At 40.8% G+C, this 21,320-nt stretch overlaps 3 protein-coding genes across 3 annotated transcripts in view; 1 reads left to right on the top strand and 2 right to left on the bottom strand.

The window, feature by feature from the left end:
• The first annotated feature begins 881 nt into the window (after positions 1-881).
• cdc23 (CDC23 (cell division cycle 23, yeast, homolog)) lies at positions 882-7,068 on the top strand. Its single transcript, XM_005735437.2, has 16 exons — positions 882-1,069; positions 1,498-1,570; positions 2,619-2,756; positions 2,894-2,936; positions 3,027-3,132; positions 3,237-3,369; positions 3,583-3,760; positions 3,863-3,960; positions 4,165-4,246; positions 4,410-4,563; positions 4,692-4,811; positions 4,931-5,006; positions 5,109-5,170; positions 5,298-5,376; positions 6,572-6,691; positions 6,775-7,068. The coding sequence occupies exons 1-16, from the start codon at positions 957-959 to the stop codon at positions 6,925-6,927; spliced, it is 1,728 nt and encodes a 575-aa protein (XP_005735494.1). The 5' UTR covers positions 882-956; the 3' UTR covers positions 6,928-7,068.
• A 134-nt stretch (positions 7,069-7,202) lies between these two features.
• kif20a (kinesin family member 20A) lies at positions 7,203-15,208 on the bottom strand. Its single transcript, XM_005735436.1, has 19 exons — positions 15,000-15,208; positions 13,772-13,949; positions 13,197-13,307; positions 12,984-13,103; positions 12,656-12,794; positions 12,360-12,535; positions 12,039-12,132; positions 11,585-11,797; positions 11,079-11,190; positions 10,911-10,985; positions 10,661-10,804; positions 10,195-10,363; positions 9,948-10,100; positions 9,633-9,772; positions 9,339-9,441; positions 9,026-9,224; positions 8,848-8,939; positions 8,605-8,742; positions 7,203-8,113 (listed from the first exon to the last, which is right to left on the bottom strand). The coding sequence occupies exons 2-19, from the start codon at positions 13,937-13,939 to the stop codon at positions 7,736-7,738; spliced, it is 2,724 nt and encodes a 907-aa protein (XP_005735493.1). The 5' UTR covers positions 13,940-13,949; positions 15,000-15,208; the 3' UTR covers positions 7,203-7,735.
• A 4,063-nt stretch (positions 15,209-19,271) lies between these two features.
• The window catches only part of LOC102202414 (cationic amino acid transporter 2), a 6,951-nt gene continuing 4,902 nt past the window's right edge, over positions 19,272-21,320 (bottom strand). Inside the window, exons 8-11 of the mRNA XM_013911431.1 lie at positions 20,074-20,207; positions 19,822-19,988; positions 19,524-19,632; positions 19,272-19,414 (exon numbers count right to left, since the gene is read on the bottom strand). Of these exons, the coding sequence (XP_013766885.1) occupies positions 19,272-19,414; positions 19,524-19,632; positions 19,822-19,988; positions 20,074-20,207 (553 nt within the window). The remainder of the gene's footprint in view (positions 19,415-19,523; positions 19,633-19,821; positions 19,989-20,073; positions 20,208-21,320) is intronic.

The following is a 21,320-nucleotide window of genomic DNA, read 5'->3' as shown; positions in this document are numbered from 1 at the left end:
AACAGTGGTGGAACGAGTGTGCTAAAACTCCTTCAAAATAATGTGAGAGACTGATTAAGTCATACCGAAAAAGATTTCTTCAAGTTAATTTGCTATTGCTGCTAAAAGTTGAACTACAAACTATAAAACCATGGTGTGTAATTAGTTTTTCAAATACCGCTTTGCATTTAGCATTTTATTTTGTTATCATTAATCTTTCACTCTCTTCCACAGAGTGCCTTTTATCCTGCCTTCCTCAACTCACCGGTGGAGACAGATGGCTGTCCCTCCCTGAGATTTTTTCCTGTTAAAAGGAAGTTTTTCCTTCCCACTGTCGCCAAGAGCTGGCTTACTGGGGGTAGTATGTTTGTTAAGGGTTTCTCTCTATAATTTCAATTCTTCTTTGCCTTGCACTATAAAGACTATATGTTGTTGTGATTTGAAGCCATATAAATAAAACTGAATTGAATTTTTCTCATTTTAAAATCCAGGACAGATCCATTTTTTATGTCCTGTAACGTGCGGTGGAGATGAAGCCAGCCGCGGAGGTGTGCAGGTGGATAGCGAATGAGCAACAGCTCTGACTTTCCAAAAAGTACTCATTTATTTACAATATCAAAAATAAAAGTGCTACCTCTACCACACATTACTAAAGAGCACACTAGTCCGCGTATACACGGGAGCATCCATTACAGGAGGAGTGCGAAGAAGAACAAAAAGGGGGTGACACCAGTCGTGAGACAGGAGGCGCCGCCATGCGGTGATACACTGCATTACGATAGCAACTGTTACAGTCCTTTTATGCAAAATCTTAGAAATGAACGAGGGTGTACTTTCCTTTTTACCAAGTTTTTACCTTTTTACTAGTTTTGAGACGGAATATTGACAGAGAGGGTTTTATTTTGGAGGAAAAGCGGAAGAGGAAGAGGGACAGCCTCTTTGAAACTTCCACCAATAGCGTACTTGCTTGGTAAAATATGAAAATGGCGGCTCTCTGTAGTGAGTTTGTGGATCTGGTACAAATCAAAAAACAGCTAATATCGGTGATATCGCTTTGCAAAGAAAGAGGACTTTTACACAGCGCAAAGTGGTGAGACTCCCAGTGAATAACGTGCCATTAGCCGGCTGTCTTTTTGCTCTTTACAGTAAGCGTTGACGTCTAGTTACGTGTTAGCTGCGTTAGCACTGATAAAAAAAAAATCAGTCTCTGTATTAGCTAGCTGTTTATTGCCGTTAACTTTGCTGTCAGTGTCACCTTAAACATAAGCAGACCGTATATGTAGATTTACTAGTTGTGTTGACAAAGTCCACTATGTGTAACGTCAGTGTTGCCTGTGCCTGAGGCATAACTTGGTTCAGGTCGTCTCTCTAGTCAGTTGTTTTTGATCAGTAAATTAAAACTGGGGAGTTTAGATGAATGGAAATAAACGAACTGATGTCAGATGAGGAAGAAATCTAATGCTAAATGTTGCACTTAGGTGTTAAGATTAAAATTGCGGTTGTTCCTTTACATTTTAGGGCTTCTGAATTGGCATTTGCTTTGGAACCTCTGCCAAAGGATGAACTGCCACCAACATCCCCTTTAACAGAGGTTTGTAAAACTGTCATGACTGAGGACCCTTCTGGGTTTCAGTTGTTACTGATGTTTCTTTTTCTTATTTCTTCGTTCTTTCACATGCAGTACAGTTTGTTCCAGTTCTTCATTCGTGTCTGTGAAACGGTGCAAAATTGTCACTTGTAAACACGTGTTTTATAGCTCCATTATTACTACATTACATTGGAATCTGATATGTTACCTGTGGCATGACTCCCGTCTTGTGGAGGACAACCCTTAATGCTTTATGGCTCAGGTCTAGTTTTATGTTTGGACTCCTCCAGAAATACTAGTGCAAGTGAACTGCAGATCCAGAGTGCTTAAGGTTTTGCACAAACCGGTCCGATGTCGTGCAAACCTCCCTGGAGTATTATTTTCATAGAGAAATCGACACCCTGGTTGTGCAAGAAAATTGAACTCTAGGCTCATCAGTGAGTTTTAATGCAACTGGAGTATAATCGAGATTTTAACTGGGTGTTAAAAGGTTAGTACATTTACTAAAATGGATTGAAATAGCAATTAGTAATTAAAGTGCCGTATTTGTTGTATTTTCATTAATGACACTTGCGTGTTTGTGTATACACTTGAAGGATGTTGTGTAGAATCTCCAAATAAACCCCAGTGCCAGTGTCTATTGTGATAAAGGAAGAAGTCACTCAGTGGCATTGTGGGAACGCTGATGTTTTACTGTTTAGTTAACAGGTGTGTAGAACAGGAATTGGCTATATCAAGATTTGTCTGCGCACATAATCTTTTCAAAATGTGTTTGTCTTTAATTTTGATCGTTTAGGATATGTGGATATGGGTGTGGTGATAATTTCCATACTATAATATAATATGAATAAATAATGATCTGGAATTTATCTAAAGTTTGATAAGAATTAAAAGACAATAAAGACAGACAGATTTTCTGGCAGGTGGCAGAATATTATTTTTCACATGTGTATATTGCCCCCTGTTGACAGTTCTTGCAATGTAGATCTTAAGATGATCTTGTAATAACTTAATGATGTTATTCAAATGGCTCTTATTTGTCATCATGCAGGAAGATGCACAAGACCTGGATGCACTTACACTGGCCAAATCATACTTTGACCTGAAAGAATATGATCGTGCTGCTTACTTTCTGAAAGGCTGTCGCAGTCAGAAAGCTTATTTCCTCTATATGTATTCTCGCTATCTGGTAAGATTCTGTAGATGTCGAGCATGCCCACGTCCTTTTGATCCTTCCTTTTTATTTCATAGGAAGCCCGATTTTACTTTGATCGTTGCATTTGTAACACATTTTGTCATTGTCCTTCTGTTTTTTCTTTTTTTCAGTCGGGCGAGAAAAAGAAGGATGATGAGACTGTGGACAGCCTGGGTGAGGAATTCTTCTTTTAGACCCATGAAAGATAAAAATGAGGAATTGTATTCGTCTTTATAGCTTATTTATATATTTTCTGTGTTTTAGGCCCTCTGGAGAAGGGTCAGGTGCGCAATGAAGCTTTGCGCGAGCTAAGGGTCGAGCTCAGTAAGAAGCATACTGCAGGAGAGTTGGACGGCTTCACCCTCTATCTGTAAGATTGCTCCTCCATAGTGAAACACATTACTGCCATTATGCAGACGTATACAGTGGATTACTTACAGATGATATCATGTTTGTGTCTGTGTGAACACACAGGTATGGGGTGGTTCTAAGAAAGCTGGATCTTCCGAAAGAGGCCGTGGACGTGTTTGTTGAGGGAATACATGCACTTCCACTGCACTGGGGCGCATGGCTGGAGCTCAGTAACCTTGTCACCAATATTGAAATGGTAACAAGCCTTATGTTCTGACACACAGAAACTGTGGAAACTGATAGCATTTATTTCCATAAGCTAACTCGCCAAATCCACAGCAACAGTTTCAATTAAAAAATCTGTCCTTTTTTAAAAATAATTTTAAAATACAGGGTCCACATATTCAGTAAATGTTCAGAAATATTTCACCTTGAAGTGACTCTGTCTGCTTCTACTGCTTCCCCTCAGCTGAAGTCACTGTCTCTGCCAGACTGCTGGATTAAAGACTTCTTCATGGCCCACATGTACACAGAGCTGCAGATGATCAAAGAAGCATTGCAAAAATACCAGAACCTAATAGAGGCTGGCTTTTCGAAAAGTACCTACATCATCTCACAGATTGCTGTGGCCTACCACAATATCAGAGGTTTGTTTTTTTTCTCTACTTTTTCAGTGGAAATTTTGAATTTCTGATGAATGGCATGTAAGCGGGCCTAGTCTTACAGCACGCTGTCTCCCCTTCTTTCAGATATTGATCAAGCTTTGGCTCTGTTCAATGAGCTGAGGGAGCAGGATCCGTATCGTATCGACAACATGGACACATTCTCAAATCTGCTTTATGTCAAAGTAAGTGTATGCCAATTGCAATGTGAGATCTGAAGAACATTAGTCAATAATCAGTATGACTGATGTGGTTTGCACAAAGACATGGGGGCCAGTTTCTGTATTATTTCAGTGAGGGGTCAAAGGAAAAAAAATTGTAGAAAATAGGAAAGTCAGTATCATAACTGAAATTTTGTAGTGTTGCTGATTGTAATCATGTTTCCACAGAGCATGAAGCCAGAGTTGAGCTATTTGGCCCACAACCTGGTGGAGATTGACAAGTACAGAGTGGAGACGTGCTGCGTTATCGGTAAGCATTGAACTAATGAGATTAGAGGTCACCGGCTGCAAGAGGACGTTACTTATGCTAGTTTTAAAACAAATGGATCGTTCATTATGTACATGTAATCCATAATATATAAAAGAAAACTAGTGTTTCCTGTACTGCAGTAAGTCGTGTGTCTGATCCACAGGTAACTATTACAGCTTACGCTCTCAGCATGAGAAAGCAGCTCTCTACTTCCAGCGGGCCCTCAAACTGAACCCTCGCTGTCTCGGCGCCTGGACACTCATGGGACACGAGTACATGGAAATGAAAAACACTTCAGCTGCCATTCAAGCCTACAGGTCAGTCTGGATATCTCATTGTCGCGCTCAGCATCTGCATCATCAGGATGTATTTATTATCAGGTGACACAGGTCTGGAGGTTTAAACGGATTTATGATTTTAGTCTCGTGTCCTTTTTCTTCCTCAGACATGCCATTGAGGTGAATAAGCGAGACTACCGTGCCTGGTATGGTCTTGGTCAGACATACGAGATCCTCAAGATGCCCTTTTACTGTTTGTACTATTATCGAAAGGCTCACCAGCTCAGGTTTGGACTTAAGCTAAGCAGATGATATTTCATGCTGCTGTTATAAAGAATGGACGGTTTTTGGAAGAAAACTTATACACATATATATATATAAACACTTGTTGGTTTTTTTTTCTCAGGCCGAATGACTCTCGCATGTTGGTTGCACTGGGTGAAAGCTACGAAAAACTGTCACAGCAAGCCGAAGCCAAGAAGGTACACATCTACCCATTGCCAGTAATTAACAGTAGTTTTTGTAGTCAGTTCCAAAGCTTTTGGCTTGATTCTAACTTGTGTCATGGATTTATTTTTGTGAAGTGCTACTGGAGAGCATATTCTGTCGGAGATGTAGAGAAAATGGCTCTGCTCAAACTGGCAAAGTAAGTGTTTATCACTATATTGAGCTGAACAACAGTGCTCTGAAGAAACGAGGCTCTGATCTGCTGCTCGATATTTATTTTCCTTTTTTATATATTTATTTTTCTGGTTGTTTGTTATTTTTGTCAGGCTCCACGAACAGCTGAATGAGTCTGACGATGCTGCCCAGTGTTACATGCTTTACATTCAAGACATTTTCTCTTGTGGGGTAAGCACTTTAAATTAAGCTCTGACACTCATATTCTCAGGGTCTAGGATTGCGATGATTTGCTCTTTCAAGTGAGATCACGATGCTTCAGCTTGCTATTATTATGTATTAGTTATTATGCATTATTATTAATTTGTTTCATGTGATAGAGCCTGACTGGCAAGCAAAGATGACTTGGTAAACTGTAATCCAGGTTTTGTCTCCCAGCGTCACTGAATGCAGCATCCTTTCATGTTTCTTCCCAAACTGAAGGGGCTTTAGATCCAGTCTATTAATGCGTGTGGATTTGGAATCGGCAATCATTAATGGGTTTCATTTTATCTACTACAAACAAAAATGGGCCAGCATGTTTCTTTTCCTGGGGACCAGACAGAGTTTTAGACGGTAAACAAAGGCCAGATCTTGAAAAGGGCATTTCACTTTTTTAAACTGTCTGGTTTACAGTGAAAAGGTTCATTAAATAAAATAATTCCTTTAAATGCTATATCAACTTTAGCCTACATCCACACAGTGTCTGTCTGATTATCACCGCTGCGCAGGCAACTGATTTAACACAATGTTTTATGTTGTAAATATTGACTCCAGACAACTGTTCAGCCGTCATCAAAATCCAGCATTACCCTTACAATACATGATCATAAATATGAAGGAAATCCAATTATGCTGTTATCTAGGTGATTTCTATAAACCGATTCTTTAATATAGAGAAACTGTTGCCAGTGTTTTGAACATTTGGACAGGCTTCAGTTGCATGCAAGTGAAGCCTGTGTAGAGGAACGTGTCACATGACTAACATAACTTAGCTATTGTTCTGCAACAATTTAGCTTTTAATACTTTGTGTGTATTAATAAATAATGTCCAGAGCAATGAAAATCTTGACCCAAGTATTGGTTAAATTATTAGAAGGCCTCCAAAATTAGCTGTTGCCCCCCCAGGACCAAAGCCAGCAGATTGAGTTATCTCTGCAAGCAAAAACAGACTTAAATACCAATGAAATACAGAAATGCATCATTGCATCAGTTCATTTTCTGCTGTTTTACTTGTGTGTTAATTAGCCAAATGGGAACAATTAAGATGATGACATCGGTGGCTGGAGGTTCCAGCCCTCTGGCTCTGTTTTTCCCACTTGTGCTCCAGGTCATGTGTTGCATTAATATAAAGGAATATAGTTCTAACCAAACTAAGTCTTGTCAGGAACAACTGGAGCATGCTGAGGTGAGCACAGCCCTGCGGTACCTGGGCCAGTACTATTTCAAGAACAAGCTCTATGATGAGGCATCCCTTTGCGCTCAGCGCTGTTGTGACTACAATGACGTAAGTGTTCCTGCACGATTTGAGCATCTTGTTTTAGTTGCTGTTGTGTGGTCGGTACTGATCGGTCATGCCTCGTCTTGCAGGCACGTGAGGAAGGAAAGGCTCTGTTGCGGCAGATCTCACAGGTCAGAGATCAAATCGAGACGCCTTCAGCAGACCTGTTTGCACCACTCTCAAACAACAACACTCCAGTCAGGAGGGTGTCTCCCCTGAATCTCATCTCATTTACACCCTGACACCAACTCTCTTCTTCATTGGCTTAAAAAAAAAATATGGACAATTTACCTATCTTGTGACATGAAACTGCTCTGAAGGTTATCTTGACGAGGGCTGCGTTGGAATTTACATAATAAACTGCATTTGTTTTTGTAAAACTAGCAATCCTGACCATTTTTGTCCAGCCCATGACATTGTCTTTGCTGGAAATGTGAAAACAATCAGCGTACCTGCAGTAAGCACTGGACAGGTCAGTATGCACGGTGCAGCATCGCATACAGTAAATACCCATTTCTTGTTTTTGGTAAGGTTTAATGGTCAATAGTGCAATACTACAAAAAGAATCCCAAATAAAATGTTCAAGAGCAAACAGACAAGATTAACATGTATATATGAATGAACGAACACACACACACAGTCTAAAGTTTACAGCACAGAGCATACAAATGGGAATTTGACTTCTCACTTCATTGCTCATCGGTACGGTTTATGTGTAAATAGTTTACAGCAGTCTTTGCAGGGACTGACTGGAAAGGGTAAAATAATTTACTACAGTTTTAAAGCATGATTATATTCAGGCTGCTCAAATGTGTTTGTAGGATTTATATTGAGTGGTGGAGGGAGAGTACAGCACAAAGGCACAAAGTGGAGTTGCAGAGGCAGAGCAGGTTGATTAACACACATGCACTATTTTAACCATACAGTCACTAAACAGCTTTACCTCAGCTTAAAGCATTAACAGTTCAGTTGATGCCAATAATATAGTTAAAGTAGAAAAACATAAAAAAAATATTATAAAGACAACAGCAACTTAGTTTGCTTTAAAGCTCAGTACTTCCCCCTGAGATTACGAGGGGTGACGACCGGACTAGGAGGTGGAGATGGCTGACGGGACCGCAAAATCCTTGAGGAGGGGGTCAGATTTGCATCCTCGGCAGCACGGGTGTTGTATTTACGTGTTGGGGTGCGAGATGGGAACAGAGACTGGAAAAACTGTCGTTTTTGCGGCGGACGGTTTTCGGGGTCGCTCGGTGCGCCGGCGCCACAGCCTCTCCTTTTGCAGGAGCCCGGCATGCTGGGGGCAGCAAAGCCAGACGGGGGCAGCTGGGGAGGGAGGGACTGTGTTTGGGCCAGGGTCTGCGCTTTCCGCCTCAAGTCGGCTTTGACCAGCATCAGGTCGTTCTGGAGCTCCATAAGGATCTGGCCCTGAGAAGAAGAAGTCAGTTGACAGGGGGTGAGGTTAGACAGGAGCAGAGAGGGAAGGGAGGGCTGTTTAGTTTCAGAAGGTGAGGCAAAAAGCAACAGCTAAACATGCTCTAGCTCATTGACAGCTTTGTGCAGATGTTAGAAACCTTGTTTTAGTTTAAAATCTGCCGGTGCAAGTGAGTTAGGAGAAGAAAACGACAGTTTAAAATGAGAACTGCTCATAATATAATGCAGGGTTTTTTTTGTTGTTGTTTTTTTTAAAGAGTTCATGCATTTTATCCTCACAAGCTGCTTCTAACTAGGAGGAAAAAGCGCTTTTAAACTCTGCACTGATGGAAATTTAACATGCAGTTTGCAAAATGTGTTCAATACTTTCTCAGCTGTTGCAGAACACAGAGGGCTGAGCACCCTGTTAAATAATTTAAAGAAAATCTTAGTTTACAAGTAAAACTGAATGTGCAAATTGCACACTGCACATTGCTTGACTCTACCTGTTTGGCTAAAGTCTCATCTGCAGCTGTTAAAGCGTGGCGCAGCCTCTCCCCTCCTGTGTTGCGACAGCAGGCTCTTTCACCAGACTGCAGGTCCACCCCCAGCCTCTGCAGATTGAGGCGCAGCTGACGCAGGTTCTGTTGTAAAAAAACAAGAAATATATACACACATACAAATTTTAATCTTTCAAACAGTCCAGAGACTCGCATGCAGCAGTGAGTTTGTGTAGAACATGTACTGACCCGCTGACCCTCCTCCAGCTTGCGGTCAGCAGCAGAGGTGAGAGTGCCAGCACTACCTGGCACTTCTAGATGCATCTTAAGCTTTGTCACCTCTGCACAGACAAACAGAACAAACCAGTCAGCCATCATGAACAATATCCTTGTGCATATAATCAGAAATCTTCCAGTCAGACTGTACCTTGAGTCTTGGTGCACAGCTCAGTGCGGCACTGGTCGAGTTCAGTGCGCAGTCTGCCGAGCTCATTCTGCGTACTGACGCGCTGAGAGCGGCGAGGGCCCTCAGAGTCTCCAGGTGGCGCCGTCATGGGGGCTGCTTCATTTGCCTTCTTTTTTTCCTCAAGAGCAGCAGACAGAGCTTCAATCTCCTGATCACGTTCCTGGGAGAACGGAAATAAATTTGGTAGAGATTCAGCGAGAGCATCGCAAACAGTTGTGAATGCTTAATTTGCAAAGAATGCAAAGCATTACAAACTTTCAAGTCATTAACTGACCTTCAGCTCCTGGGTGTAGAATTTCTTCAGGTGTTTCTGCAGGCTATTTATCTTGTCTTCATACCTCTCTTCAATGAGCGCCCTCTCAGCATCCAGTGTCTCACTACAGGGTGAGAAGATATAAAATGTTGCTATATGTAGTCATTACGAAAACAGTTAAACAACACATTTCTCCCAAATCCCTGCCAAGAAAACACTATTAGATGTGCCTACTGCTCCTTACCACTAAAAAGTATTACAAAAAAAAAAGCCTTTAAATTGGCATTTCAGATTCAAACAAGCACCCACACACACCTGAAACCATCTTGCATTCTAGAGATGACCTCCATCATCTCAGAGACCACCTGCTCTCTCACATTTGCTTCTAGGACTTCTTTCTCTTCCCGCTGGCGCTGCACCTCTCTCTTCAGAACATCAATGGCCTGCAGCAAAGCCTTAATGTAGAACAGTCGGCTGTTAGAACAATAGAGTTTTGACAGTTTTTGACACATTTAAGATGTTACGGTTACTTGGTTTAAGTAGTGTTTCAAAATAAAAGGTTGATTTATTTTGTCAGTGAAATAAAAGTGCTTAATATTTAGGTGTTACATAAAAAGCAGAGGATGTTACCTTAGTATCTAACATGGTGATATCTCCATCGTCGACATCACTCTCATCCTCTTCCTCCTCCATCACCGTGCTGTCGTTACCATTTCCTGTTGGATCACGAAGTAAAGACAAGATGTAGGCCACTCTGGTCTTCGTGGACGGGCCGTGGACGAGCTTAAAGAAGAGAAACGGCACATTTGATTGATCTCACACAGGACGCAAAACTAAACCAGCCACTCAGGTACTCGTGTACAAATGAGTTTCTTACTTGGGTAGCAATAGCAGAGAATTTGAGGGCCTGGAGGGTCTCGTCATAGATGGATGCACATGGATTGATGTTGACCACCATGGTGGAGGTTCCTCGCCCACAGAAGAAACCCTGCAGGACACGGGTCAGCTTACTGTCCCTGAAAGGCACCACTTGAGGAGGCCGTGACCTGTTGATGCAGTAGGAAAACATATTAAAACCCATTTGGTCATTAAATCTTTATATGTACAATAGCAAAAAACAAAAACGCCCTAAAAGCTGTAAAAGTTGATTTAGTGCAGGAAATCCACACGCCATAAATTAGCGGATCAATAATTTAATTACTGCAGAAGCTGATGTGAAGAAAATTTATAGCAATTTAGCATTTTCGATCTTGAGAGCAGAAAAGCAGTAAAAAGCTCCACAAGATGATCTGTTTCAACCATTTCTCTAATTTACTACACCACCTAAACATTTTAAAACGTACTTATTGCCCTGGTTGTGCCTCAGGGCAGCAATGCAGCGCCCCAGTGTTAGGAGGGAGGTGTTAATGTTGTTGGCCTCCTTCATCCTCTCACCATTACGCTGATCTTTACAGCGTTCGGACCCAGCCAAATCACACACGGTCAGCCTAAAAAGGAGACAGACTTACATTATCACCTTTACAAACTCTAATCAATATAAGTTAAAATGACCCGAAACTGAAATCAAGACTGGGTAATTAAAAGCCAACTTACTCGCTGATGTGCGTGGCCTGGCCTGAATTTGCTCCAGGGTGGACGTGCAGGACACGGAGGGAAAAGATGCTGTGGCTGTGTAAGTGATACGTTTATGATCAGAGTGTCCACAAGTGTAACTCAAATTAAGGTTTCAATAGGTAAACACGTCATTTAACATGCTCCTACCTGCGACTGGAGTTCTGGTTGAGGTGAGTGCTGGCGAAGCTTTGGTTGCGACGCCCAACTCTCAGAATCCTCCAGGCTTCCTCGGCGCTGCGGATCTGGATCCAGGTCAGGTCTGATACAACAGGAAGAAGCACAATGTGGTGCACGTGAAGGAGCTGCAGCAGTAGTTACACATGCTGTTATGCAGGAAACACATGAATTAAGCTAACGTAGTGTTCAAAGTCGTGACCATCTTTTGCACAGTTCTTTATTCATGCACTCATTCATAGTGGTGTGTTGTTGCACTCCCACAAACAAAGTCTACAAAGACTGCAGGTAGAGTTGAGGAAAAGGCAGGGGGAAAATGAAAGAAGCAATTTACAGTTTTTAAACATCATTTCCTGCCTGATGAAGCGTAACATACATCAGATGAGAGCGGCTGCCTGATGGGAATGAGCCTCAGGAAGTTCAGGCCAACATACTTTGATCTAGTTTTAACTCCATTCCTGTGAATGAGCCACTGTTACCTTTCACGTAGGGGTTGCCCTGCTTGTCGTCGCTTAGCCGCAATGTGACTCTCTTCCGGGGCTGCAGGGAGGGCGAGGCGTCCAGTAGGTCGTACAGGAACTCGTTGTAGATTTCATAAAAGGACACCCAGATTGAAAACTGCACTCCTTCCTCGAGATCTTCCCCTCCGCTGTGCGACAGGCTGTCCGGCTCCAGACAAACACTGTCCGTGTCTGCAGAGGCAAATTAAAAGTCACATGTTTGTTTTTGTTTTTTAAGGCAGTAATGATTTTAATATAAAGAAAGCAGTGTTTAAACTGGAAATTGGTATGTGCTGCACAAACAACGCTGATGTTGACTTCTTATATTGTAAACAGTGCTGTGTACTCATCAAACACCAACTATTCTACTCCAAATACAGCATGTGGTGCGTTTGGCAGAAAATTGACTCCATTTAGGAATGAAAATCCTCACCTTCCAGCTGAGTGCCAAAGGTAGTGGTAGCAGACAGTCCTCCGATGCCACTATCCCAGATTGTGGTGGTGCCAGTGCAACGAGAATTCCCATCCTGAAATCCACAAGAGGAAGGAGAATCAGAAGATGCATAATTCATCTGCAGGAAAACATTTAACCAAGTAGCAGTCTGCAAGGAAAAGAATATGCCAAATATACCAAAGTGTAGTAACATACGTTTGGAGCACCACAATGTCCAAATGCATCCTAAAGTTCACCTTGTTGCTACAATGTGTTCCAGAGTAATGCTGTAAGGCCTTTAAAAGTCATATTTCTGTTTACCTCTTTGAGCAGAGAGTTTCTGCGGATTTCCTCTGCCTTGACCTCATTGGCACTGAGCTGCCTCACATCCTGGTACAAGACAGGCTTCAGGTTCATGCCACCGTACAGACGGCCCTGCAGTTTCCTAAACAGGGACACTAAAGCCCGGGGCAGCAGGCCTGCCTCTCGACTGCTGCCTGCAGGCCAAGGTTTGACAAGCATGGTTTATGTTGTGCGATTACATAACGAACAAACCTCATAATTAACCCTGGGATTTATGTGTCCAAGTAATATCTGCAGAACAGAAAATAACTCACCCTGAATGGTGTATGTCTTTCCAGAATTGGTTACACCATAAGTGTAGAGAAGTCTATTTTCTCCTCGAAGCACATCGTTTATCATCGCTTTCATTGTGCTCTCATAAAACTGTTGCTGCGCTGTCTCAGGACCAAATATCTAAGGGGAAATTTAAAGAAAAAAAAAAAAACATCTTCACTGGTCTGTTTCACTCCAGCATTCTCATTTTCTTCAAGTTCTTCTCTGAAAATATTATTACGTGATTACTACAGTTTTTTTCTGAATGAGTTTTCAGTTTTGGAAACAGTATGTTTAAGTAAAGAGGAGCTACACATACGACTCTCCTACCTTCGTGAAACTGAACTTGTGAATACTCGGAGTGATGCCTCGTTCTGCTGCTCTCATGTTCTGAGAGTCATTTGGAGCTTTAAGCAGCAGGGTCTCTTCGTCTTGGATAGCCACACAACCCTAAAAGAAAAACAAAATAGACTCAAGTACAGTTTCAGAGTATTGAAAGCTTTTATCCTAGAAGAAACGAAAATGTTGACCTTAATGTCTTACCTGCTCTTCCCCTCTGGATCTCTCCGTGTCAGTAAGTGGTCGGATGCGCAGGAAAACCTTCACCCTCTCGGTGGCCCCTTCATCGCAGCTTTGAGATTTCACTGCTACTTTCTAAACACACAAGCATCTTTGTAAATGTTTTGATGGTAGAATGGAAAAATATTAACACCACCAAACTGCAATCCCAGGGTTTAGAATTTTACATATTGCATCTCGCTCTACTGCAATACCCATCTGGGCTTTTAATGCCTATTTAAGCCTGCCAGACTGAAGAAAGCAGCTGTGTTTAAGAATCAGAGAGGTATAGCAAGTGAACTGGAAATGTGTCAGAATGATGTAGTTTAAACAGAATGTTTCCCTGCCTCCCTTTCTTTTTTGGGGGGGGCTGTTATTCATCTCCTCTGAAGGAAAAGCGAGGTATGAAATTATGGCTTTGAAAAACAGTTACACCTCTGGCAATATTGATCAATTATATATATAGACACACACAAAAAAATCTCATATAGATTTGTTCTGAACATGTTTTGTTATACCTGAGGGACATATGATTTTTTTTTTTTTTTGGGAACTCTTACCGGCCCTGTAATGGATGGCCTGGTGTCCAGGCCCGGGGAAATAACAGAGATCTCTGGTAGACGTGGTCTGGCCAAACCTCCGTGCTCTGCTGCTGTAGATTCAAACACAGCCATTTCCTCCTCCTCATCAGAGGGGCATCCACACGGAGATGACAAAGACAGCGCCATGCCCGTCTATCTGTTCCAAGGATAACACGTTTTCATTAGTATGTAGTAATTGTATTAAAAGGGGATTACAAAATGTTTCAAACATGGGCTTGACTTAGGGCGTGTGCACAAGTCACTTTGAAAGGATAATATAGGCTTGTGTTGGAAAAAAAACAGCAATATACAACATAAAAGATGAAAAACTAAACACACTCACACAAGTGTCTGTGTTGTTTGTAATAATGATGTAATGATGTTATTCTCTGCTCAAGCATTTCATTGCTATGAATTAGTTAAACATGGGTGTGTCGTCATCAAACAAGCTGACAGGTAAAGGAACACTAGTTTACTGTTTAAAGCCAAATTGAACCTGCTTAAGTAGTCAAACAGGAAATATTTCCCAGGCTTTCACCAGACCGGACAAGTTTGGCATTAGTGCTGATCAATACAACTGCTCTACAGCAGGTCCTGTCATGCTTAGTCTTTGTAGCTATTACGATGAGCGAGTTTAGAAGTCTCGGTTTTTCAATTTCATTCCCTTTTTTTAATCCAAATGGTATTTCGTGTTACACTGAGCAGCATTTAAAAAGTATCAAATCCACGTTTAGCATTAAAAAAAAAACTGCTTTCACTGCTTGTTACAGCAAGAAGACTTTGTGCTTTCAAAAGGTGTCTCAGCACTGAGTGCAACTAAAATAAAAACCTCAGTGCTGAACCTTTACATGTGCAAGTAGCCATGTTTAGCCTCCAGTAAGCACGTAGTAAACGGAGCCTATATTGCAGTGAATTAAACAGAGTCACTTTAATGTTTATACTAGCTAACATACATTTAATAACAATGATTTCTACTACAAGTACCAATATATGCTAACAAAGAGACTTGCTTCCTGGTTTTAAATGGGAAAATCGTGCAGTCACTCAAAACCAAAAACAAGCACACAAAAAACGTAGATATTGCATTTAGCTTAACGCACACTTACATAACTCCGTCAAACAGTTATAGTTACAATCTAATATTATTTTTGTAACTATTACGTTATCTTGTTTAACGTCGTATTGCCCACGTTTAAGTAAAACTCACTTTAACTTTCCTGGAATGTCCAAAATGTGCCTGTTTTCCTGTAAGCTCGTTAGCTTAATGTTTACGATAGATCGCCAAAAGCCAACGTTGAGGTAAAACTGTATAAGTTCAACAAACCCTCCTCGTCTCGAGCTCTTAGCACCAGCTGAGCCGCTTTACCCGATTGCTTTTTGGGTTTTTGAACAATGCGCTTCCCCACAGGGAGAGTCGCCGATTGGTTAAAGTGTATCGCCGTCTTCCCTTTGATTGGTTAACAGGGCCTCGCATGGCGCATGGGCTTTGGAATATGACGTCGTGAGAGGGGGTGCGGCCAGGAGTTTTGGTCGAGGTGCCATTTTAGTAGGCCAAACAAAGCGAGCGAAAGCACACGAATAATATCCGCTATGGTTCGTACTTGCTGTGTGATGGGTTGTAACGTTAGATCGCACGACCGGCAAGGGAATAAGCTTGAAAATGGGCTGTCTTTTCATTGTTTCCCCACCTGGAAGCAAAACCAGGGAGCTCATGTGTCGGATGTTACCAAAAGAAGGCGTATAGCCTGGATAGCAGCTGTGAGACGAGCTGATATCCAGTTCTCTACCATCCCCAGATATCTGTTGGTGTGTTCCAGACATTTTCATTCGGGTAAGTTCTAAATAAGTTCATATTACTCTGTATAGCCTATTCGTTTTATTTCGCTCTGAAGTCATAGCAAATTTGAACAAATATCTCAATGTGTGATTTTGCAGGACTGCGTTGTATTTATAGAGTTGCTAATTACTTAGCATAATTGCAGGCAAACCAGCCTATGAAATGGATGAAACAAATCCTGACTGGGTTCCAACGCTATACATGGGGCACTCCGAAATCCCTGCTTCAAACTTGGACCGTCACAGACGACGAATGCGACGGAAGCAGCAAAGAGCAGCAGTCGGAGGTAAATACAACTCCCACCAACATAAAAAAATGCTCTCATTGTCCGGTAATCAGCTCATAGCTTTTTGATGAGTCATGCACTTTTAAGTGGGCTTCTGGTGAACATTTGCTTTATGCACTCATTGTATCTGACAGGCTTTAGTAATGGAGGAGCAGAGTCTGAAGGTGAGGCCTGCATAGACGTTACATGAAGAGCTGCCAGAGATGGACATGACAGAAGACCGACACCTTAATCACCACGTGATGGAGGCTGTGGCCAAGAGTGGAGGCTGAGGTAGTAGCAACAAATGTAGAAAATGGAGATGGGACAGAGAGAGAGATGCAGAAGCTAAAAGACAGCCGATGGATTGTGTGTGCTGTGAGCAGAGCAGAAATAAACCAGCTGTTGGAGGAGAACAGAACGCTTGAATCACAGTTGAAAAAGACAGCTGGATGAAAAATGTTTTAAAGGATGACACCAAAAAAGTAAAATATTATACTGGAATACCTTGTTTTGCTATTTTACTCTCCTTATTCAACAATGTAAAAGCTTTCCTGCCAGCATCAAAGAAACCGTGGCATTTCCAAATGCTTTTACTCACTCTTCCGCCTTACATTTGATCTTCCTGTCCAGCATCTTTGTGTGCAGAGGTTAAGATCCCCGCATTTACAAAAGGCTTCTGTCAACTTGATGCCAAGGACATTGAAGATACAAGAGCTATTGCCCACCTAATAATTCATGTCGAGCGAGTTGTAGGTAGTTTACGCAACAGGTATAAAATGCTGCATAACACCATGCCAATCAGATTACTTCTTTAATGTGAGGGTGAAGAGGAGGCCCTTCAGGATAAGATAGTGAAGGTTTGCTGCGTTTTGGTGAACATGTGCCCCATTGTGGTAGTAAAACCAAGGGAAAATGAAACTTGCTCTTAAGTACTATTAAAAGTCTTGTGCTGTGTATATGTAGTTATAATTTTTCAAAAGATACAGTAAATTTACAGAATGTTAGTGAGTGTTATTATGTAAATGCTGTCAATATTTTATGTAAAAAAAATTTGTCAGTTGTAAACCATAAACGACATTGATTCTACATTGTAACTGATTTGATGTTCTATAAAGTGGTTTTAATAACAGGCAAAAATTTGTTTGTTTCTTTATTCAACTTTTAAACAGTGGTACTTAGTAAGTACATATTCAGTAAATGAAAATTATTTGCATGGCAATGCACTTCAGGCATCAATCTAGACCCCCTAAATAAAAAGTTATGGGGCATTCAGAACAGAACTATGCTCGGAGAAATATTTTCCCACCAGTTCTGGAAGGCACACTTTTTTTTTTTTTTTACTTTTTTTTGAAGAACTCTTGTGCTCTCTTCAAATGTGGTTCCCAGAAATCTACATCAGGGAAGATGTGTACCACAGCCATGTCTCTTTGAGTCCATGCAACGAGGTCACAGTGGTTGGAGCTGGTGACAAAGTGTTTGCACCTGTAAGTAGTAGGGGTGCGCCCTCTTTAAGTGAAGTCCATTTGCAGCTGACTCCAGGCAGAAGTCTTTATCCTGTGCATCCAATGCCTGCTTAATGCTGTCCGTTGTGTATTTAAAAGGACACTTAATCTCCAGGCACCCCTCCCCACAACAGTCACACATTGTGAGATGCTTCAAGTTCAAGAAAAATTGTGTTCACAATAAAACTGCATAAACAAACCTGCAGTTTGTAGTGATGTGCTGCAATTTTTTGGGTGTAGGCCTTTCATGCATCCTCTTCATGCTCCACTCCCCATCTTGTTTGTGTAACAGACAGTTTTCAGGGTAGCTCACACAATTAACAACACTTTGGGCTGGTGTTTCCAAACTTGTGGCAAATACAGCGTGCATCACCGAAGCTGTGATTCTTCCTGCACACCATCGAAACCAACTTCTTGTGCTGAAGTCTTGTGTGTCCTTCAGTAGCTTCTGCCTGCTCTTCAGTCACTGTTGCAGCATTTAGACACTTTACACAGTGCAGCTGTAGAACTGTAAGGCCAAGGAACTGTGTGCCTTTGTTGTGTAAAAATGCCAGAGACTGGGGTAATGTAGGTGAATATACAGTGTATTTAGTGTGATATTTCTCAGTTCCTGACAAACCCACAGCTTTACTGTGTTCCAGCAGTGTATCCAATAGCAGTGACAACTCCTCCAGAGTAGCAGGTGGAATTTTTCTTTTTTGAGGACGGCTTCTTTTGCCTTTCACTACAGACGGCCTGTTTGTTTTTATCGAGAGCATTTTTTAAAAACGGTGCCTGCTTAAACAAAGCACACATTTCATTGGTTCCTCTCATATCACGTGCTGTAAGTAAATGTGGCATTTGATCATAGCGTGGAGGCAGCATGGCTGTGTATGGGCATGTTTACAAAGGTTGTCATAGGGAAGGTATGTAAGAAAGAAAAAACTGAAAATAGGGAGACAGGAGTCAAAGTGCAGAGTATCTCATTCAAAACTTATAATGCCTTTTTAATTTCATGCATATCAAATGTTTACGGCAATAGAAAATTATTACTTTAAAGTCCATTTAATAACACAGTATTGGCTATATTGGCAGTTAAGTACAAGGCAAACAAACTACACCCATGCCATTACAATGTATTCTGTACAGAAAAATAAAAGAGTTGAATTGCATTTAAACATGAAGGAATCGTGAGTAATATGACTCTGTCACATAAAAGAAATGGGCATCGTCAGTACAATTCCTTTTGAACAACTGTGACAGGATGATCACAAAATCCCCCTTCAGGGCTCAGCATAGGGGATCATCTGCCTCCATCTCACCCTGTCCCTAGCATACATTTCTGTCCTCCTATTTCACTACATGAACCTTCCATGAACCCTCTCTGTGGCCTTCCTTTTTTCCTCCTCCCTGGAAGTTCCATCTTCAACATCTTTTGTCCAGTGTATCCACCATCCCTCTTCTGCACATGTCCAGGCCATCTTGGCTCTCTGACTTTGTGTCCAAATGGCTCAACCTGAGCTGTCCTTCTGTCCATTCTGGTCGCTTCTACTAAAAACATTGTCATCTTAAACTCTGTTGTTCACAAAATCCAAATTTCTTTAGATTTTCTACCATTTAATATATAAGCTAAATGTTTTAGGGTTTTTTTTTGTTATATAATACTAATAACTATGTGATTATACTTGAAATACTTGCTGAATCCTTCCTCATTCTTTCCTTTAATTAATACTTATAAGAAACAGTAATATAAAAGCAGAGTATTGCATAAAGCCTTGCATTGCTGGATGCTGCCAAATAAAAGTTTGTGAATTCCTGAGACAATCACCATTGTGAGATTTATGCAAATCAGGTATTCTTTTTAAAATTTATGTCATTAAATACACTATGTATTTATCCAGTTACGTCTTGTCCGGGTTTCGTGCTTTGCTCCATAGCAGCAGCGATGCTGTGAATACTGACTCGATCGTGTGAATTTTCAAGCCTTTGTTTCTGCACACTGTGGCGAACACCATAACAAAAGTAGATGATCAAACCTGTTCAAAATTTTAAAAGAAACGTAGCGGTCACACATATAAAAAGAGATATTTTTGCACATGTATAATCTTTTTTATGTATTCTGTAGCAGAAATGTGCTGCACATACCTACTCCCATCCACACTGTATAGCGGATCCAAGTGTCTGATCCAAGCTGAGCCATTAGATGGACATTGACAAAGGTACTAAAAATAGGAAGTAATGGGACAAAAGGAACCTGGGGATATAAAAGAGGAGAAGCATTGTTAAAAGATATTAAAGGAAAAAAAAAACCCAAACCCCCCCAAAATTCAGAACTTTGGAGCTTAAAAAATAAATAAACATGTAATGATAACACAGGTTGGCTAAATTTCTGTTTCTATTTCTATGCTTTCATTAATCAGTCTTCACTGTCTTTCTTTCATACCATGAAAGCAGCTTCTGCTGTATTCTGCGGTTGCCTCCAGACGATGAGGATGATTAGAAAAATCATTGCTACTATCACAAAAAGACAAAGTATGCTCCACCACTCCAGGGCTTGCAGGTAATCTACAGCCTCAGATACGAAGACGCTGAGAACAACTGCTAAAAAGACTGAGGAGAATCAATACGTTTGAGTTCTATTAATCAAAAATTAAATCAATAAAAAGTACAGTACAACAGAAAGATGATGACTCACTAATAACAAAAGTTAAAAGGGACACATTTTTTGATGTCCTTGTAGTGGCTTGGTATGGAGGACATAATATCCCTCCAATGGTAAAAGGTTCTGCTTTGCTTAGACTAGAATCATCACTGAGGTCAGTTTGATACCTGTAAAATTAAGGAAATATAATTTTAAAAAAGTGAAAACATTTAAGGTTTTTAGTTATTTCTACTTATAATATTCTCGTAAAGCACCAAATTATTATATTCCTGTTTTTTTTTTTTTCTTGTTCACATCCTGGAGTCTATTTTTAATGTCTGAACAACACACATCAAGTCAACAGCACTTCATTACATGATCTTTTGTAATTATAAGCGACTGATTAAAGTAAAGAAAACCTGATGTCTTCATAAACTCTTCAAACAAGCAAACCCTGAGTCATTCATCTGTTTAATTTCATTACGCTCATTATTGTGCATTGTTATTTCCCAATCTAGCGTACTCACACATTTTATGACAGTAATATGACCGTATCATAGTCAATATTTTGAGGTTGTTGAGCCATTTTGTGACTGACCTGTGTATCTAAACATATTATTAGGTATACTGTAAGCATCATAGAAGGCAGTAATAATATTAATTCATTTGTATAAACAACTTAATTCTGTCTCTTATCACAGGTTCTTCGTAACCACTCATAAAAGGTAAGCTTCTTTCAATAACAAATATACAACCTTGTCTATACATATATGTCTTGAGTGACCGCTTATTTCTCTATACAGTGGCTTGCAAAAGTATTCGGCTCCCTTAAACTTTTCCAGATTTTGTCACATTACAGCCACAAACATGAATCAATTTTATTGGAGTTCCACGTGAAAGACCAATACAAAGTGGTGTACACGTGAGAAGTGGAACGAAAATCATACATGATTCCAAACATTTTTTACAAATAAATAACTGCAAAGTGGGGTGTGCATAATTATTCAGCCCCCTGAGTCACTACTTATTAGAACCACCTTTTGCTGTAATTCCAGCTGCCAGTCTTTTAGGGTTTGTCTCTACCAGCTTTGCACATCTAGAGACTGAAATTCTTGCCCATTCTTCTTTGCAAAACAGCTCCAGCTCAGTCAGATTAGATGGACAGCGTTTGTGAACAGCAGTTTTCAGATCTTGCCACAGATTCTCGATTGGATTTAGATCTGGACTTTGACTGGGCCGTTCTAACACATGGATATGTTTTGTTTTAAGCCATTCCATTGTTGCCCTGGCTTTATGTTTAG

The sequence above is a fragment of the Pundamilia nyererei genome, unplaced genomic scaffold (genome assembly GCF_000239375.1).
Source record: "Pundamilia nyererei isolate P.nyererei 1_Seehausen unplaced genomic scaffold, PunNye1.0 scaffold00064, whole genome shotgun sequence".
NCBI classification, from domain to species: domain Eukaryota; kingdom Metazoa; phylum Chordata; class Actinopteri; order Cichliformes; family Cichlidae; genus Pundamilia; species Pundamilia nyererei.
The sequence above is the reverse complement of the archived record's forward strand: the minus strand, read 5'-3'. Positions and strand labels throughout refer to the sequence as shown.

What these genes read in the sequence shown, in the direction of transcription:
- cdc23 (XM_005735437.2), top strand. Translation starts at nt 957, where the DNA reads ATGAAAATGGCGGCTCTCTGTAGTGAGTTTGTGGATCTGGTACAAATC. An exon ending in GGAGACGTGCTGCGTTATCG is followed by an intron (nt 4,247 to 4,409) that starts GTAAGCATTGAA and finishes TCTGATCCACAG; the next exon opens with GTAACTATTACAGCTTACGC. An exon ending in AGCAAGCCGAAGCCAAGAAG is followed by an intron (nt 5,007 to 5,108) that starts GTACACATCTAC and finishes ATTTTTGTGAAG; the next exon opens with TGCTACTGGAGAGCATATTC.
- kif20a (XM_005735436.1), bottom strand. Translation starts at nt 13,939, where the DNA reads ATGGCGCTGTCTTTGTCATCTCCGTGTGGATGCCCCTCTGATGAGGAG. An exon ending in CTTTGGCACTCAGCTGGAAG is followed by an intron (nt 11,798 to 12,038) that starts GTGAGGATTTTC and finishes TTGCCTCTGCAG; the next exon opens with ACACGGACAGTGTTTGTCTG. An exon ending in ATGAGACTTTAGCCAAACAG is followed by an intron (nt 8,114 to 8,604) that starts GTAGAGTCAAGC and finishes TCTTCTTCTCAG; the next exon opens with GGCCAGATCCTTATGGAGCT.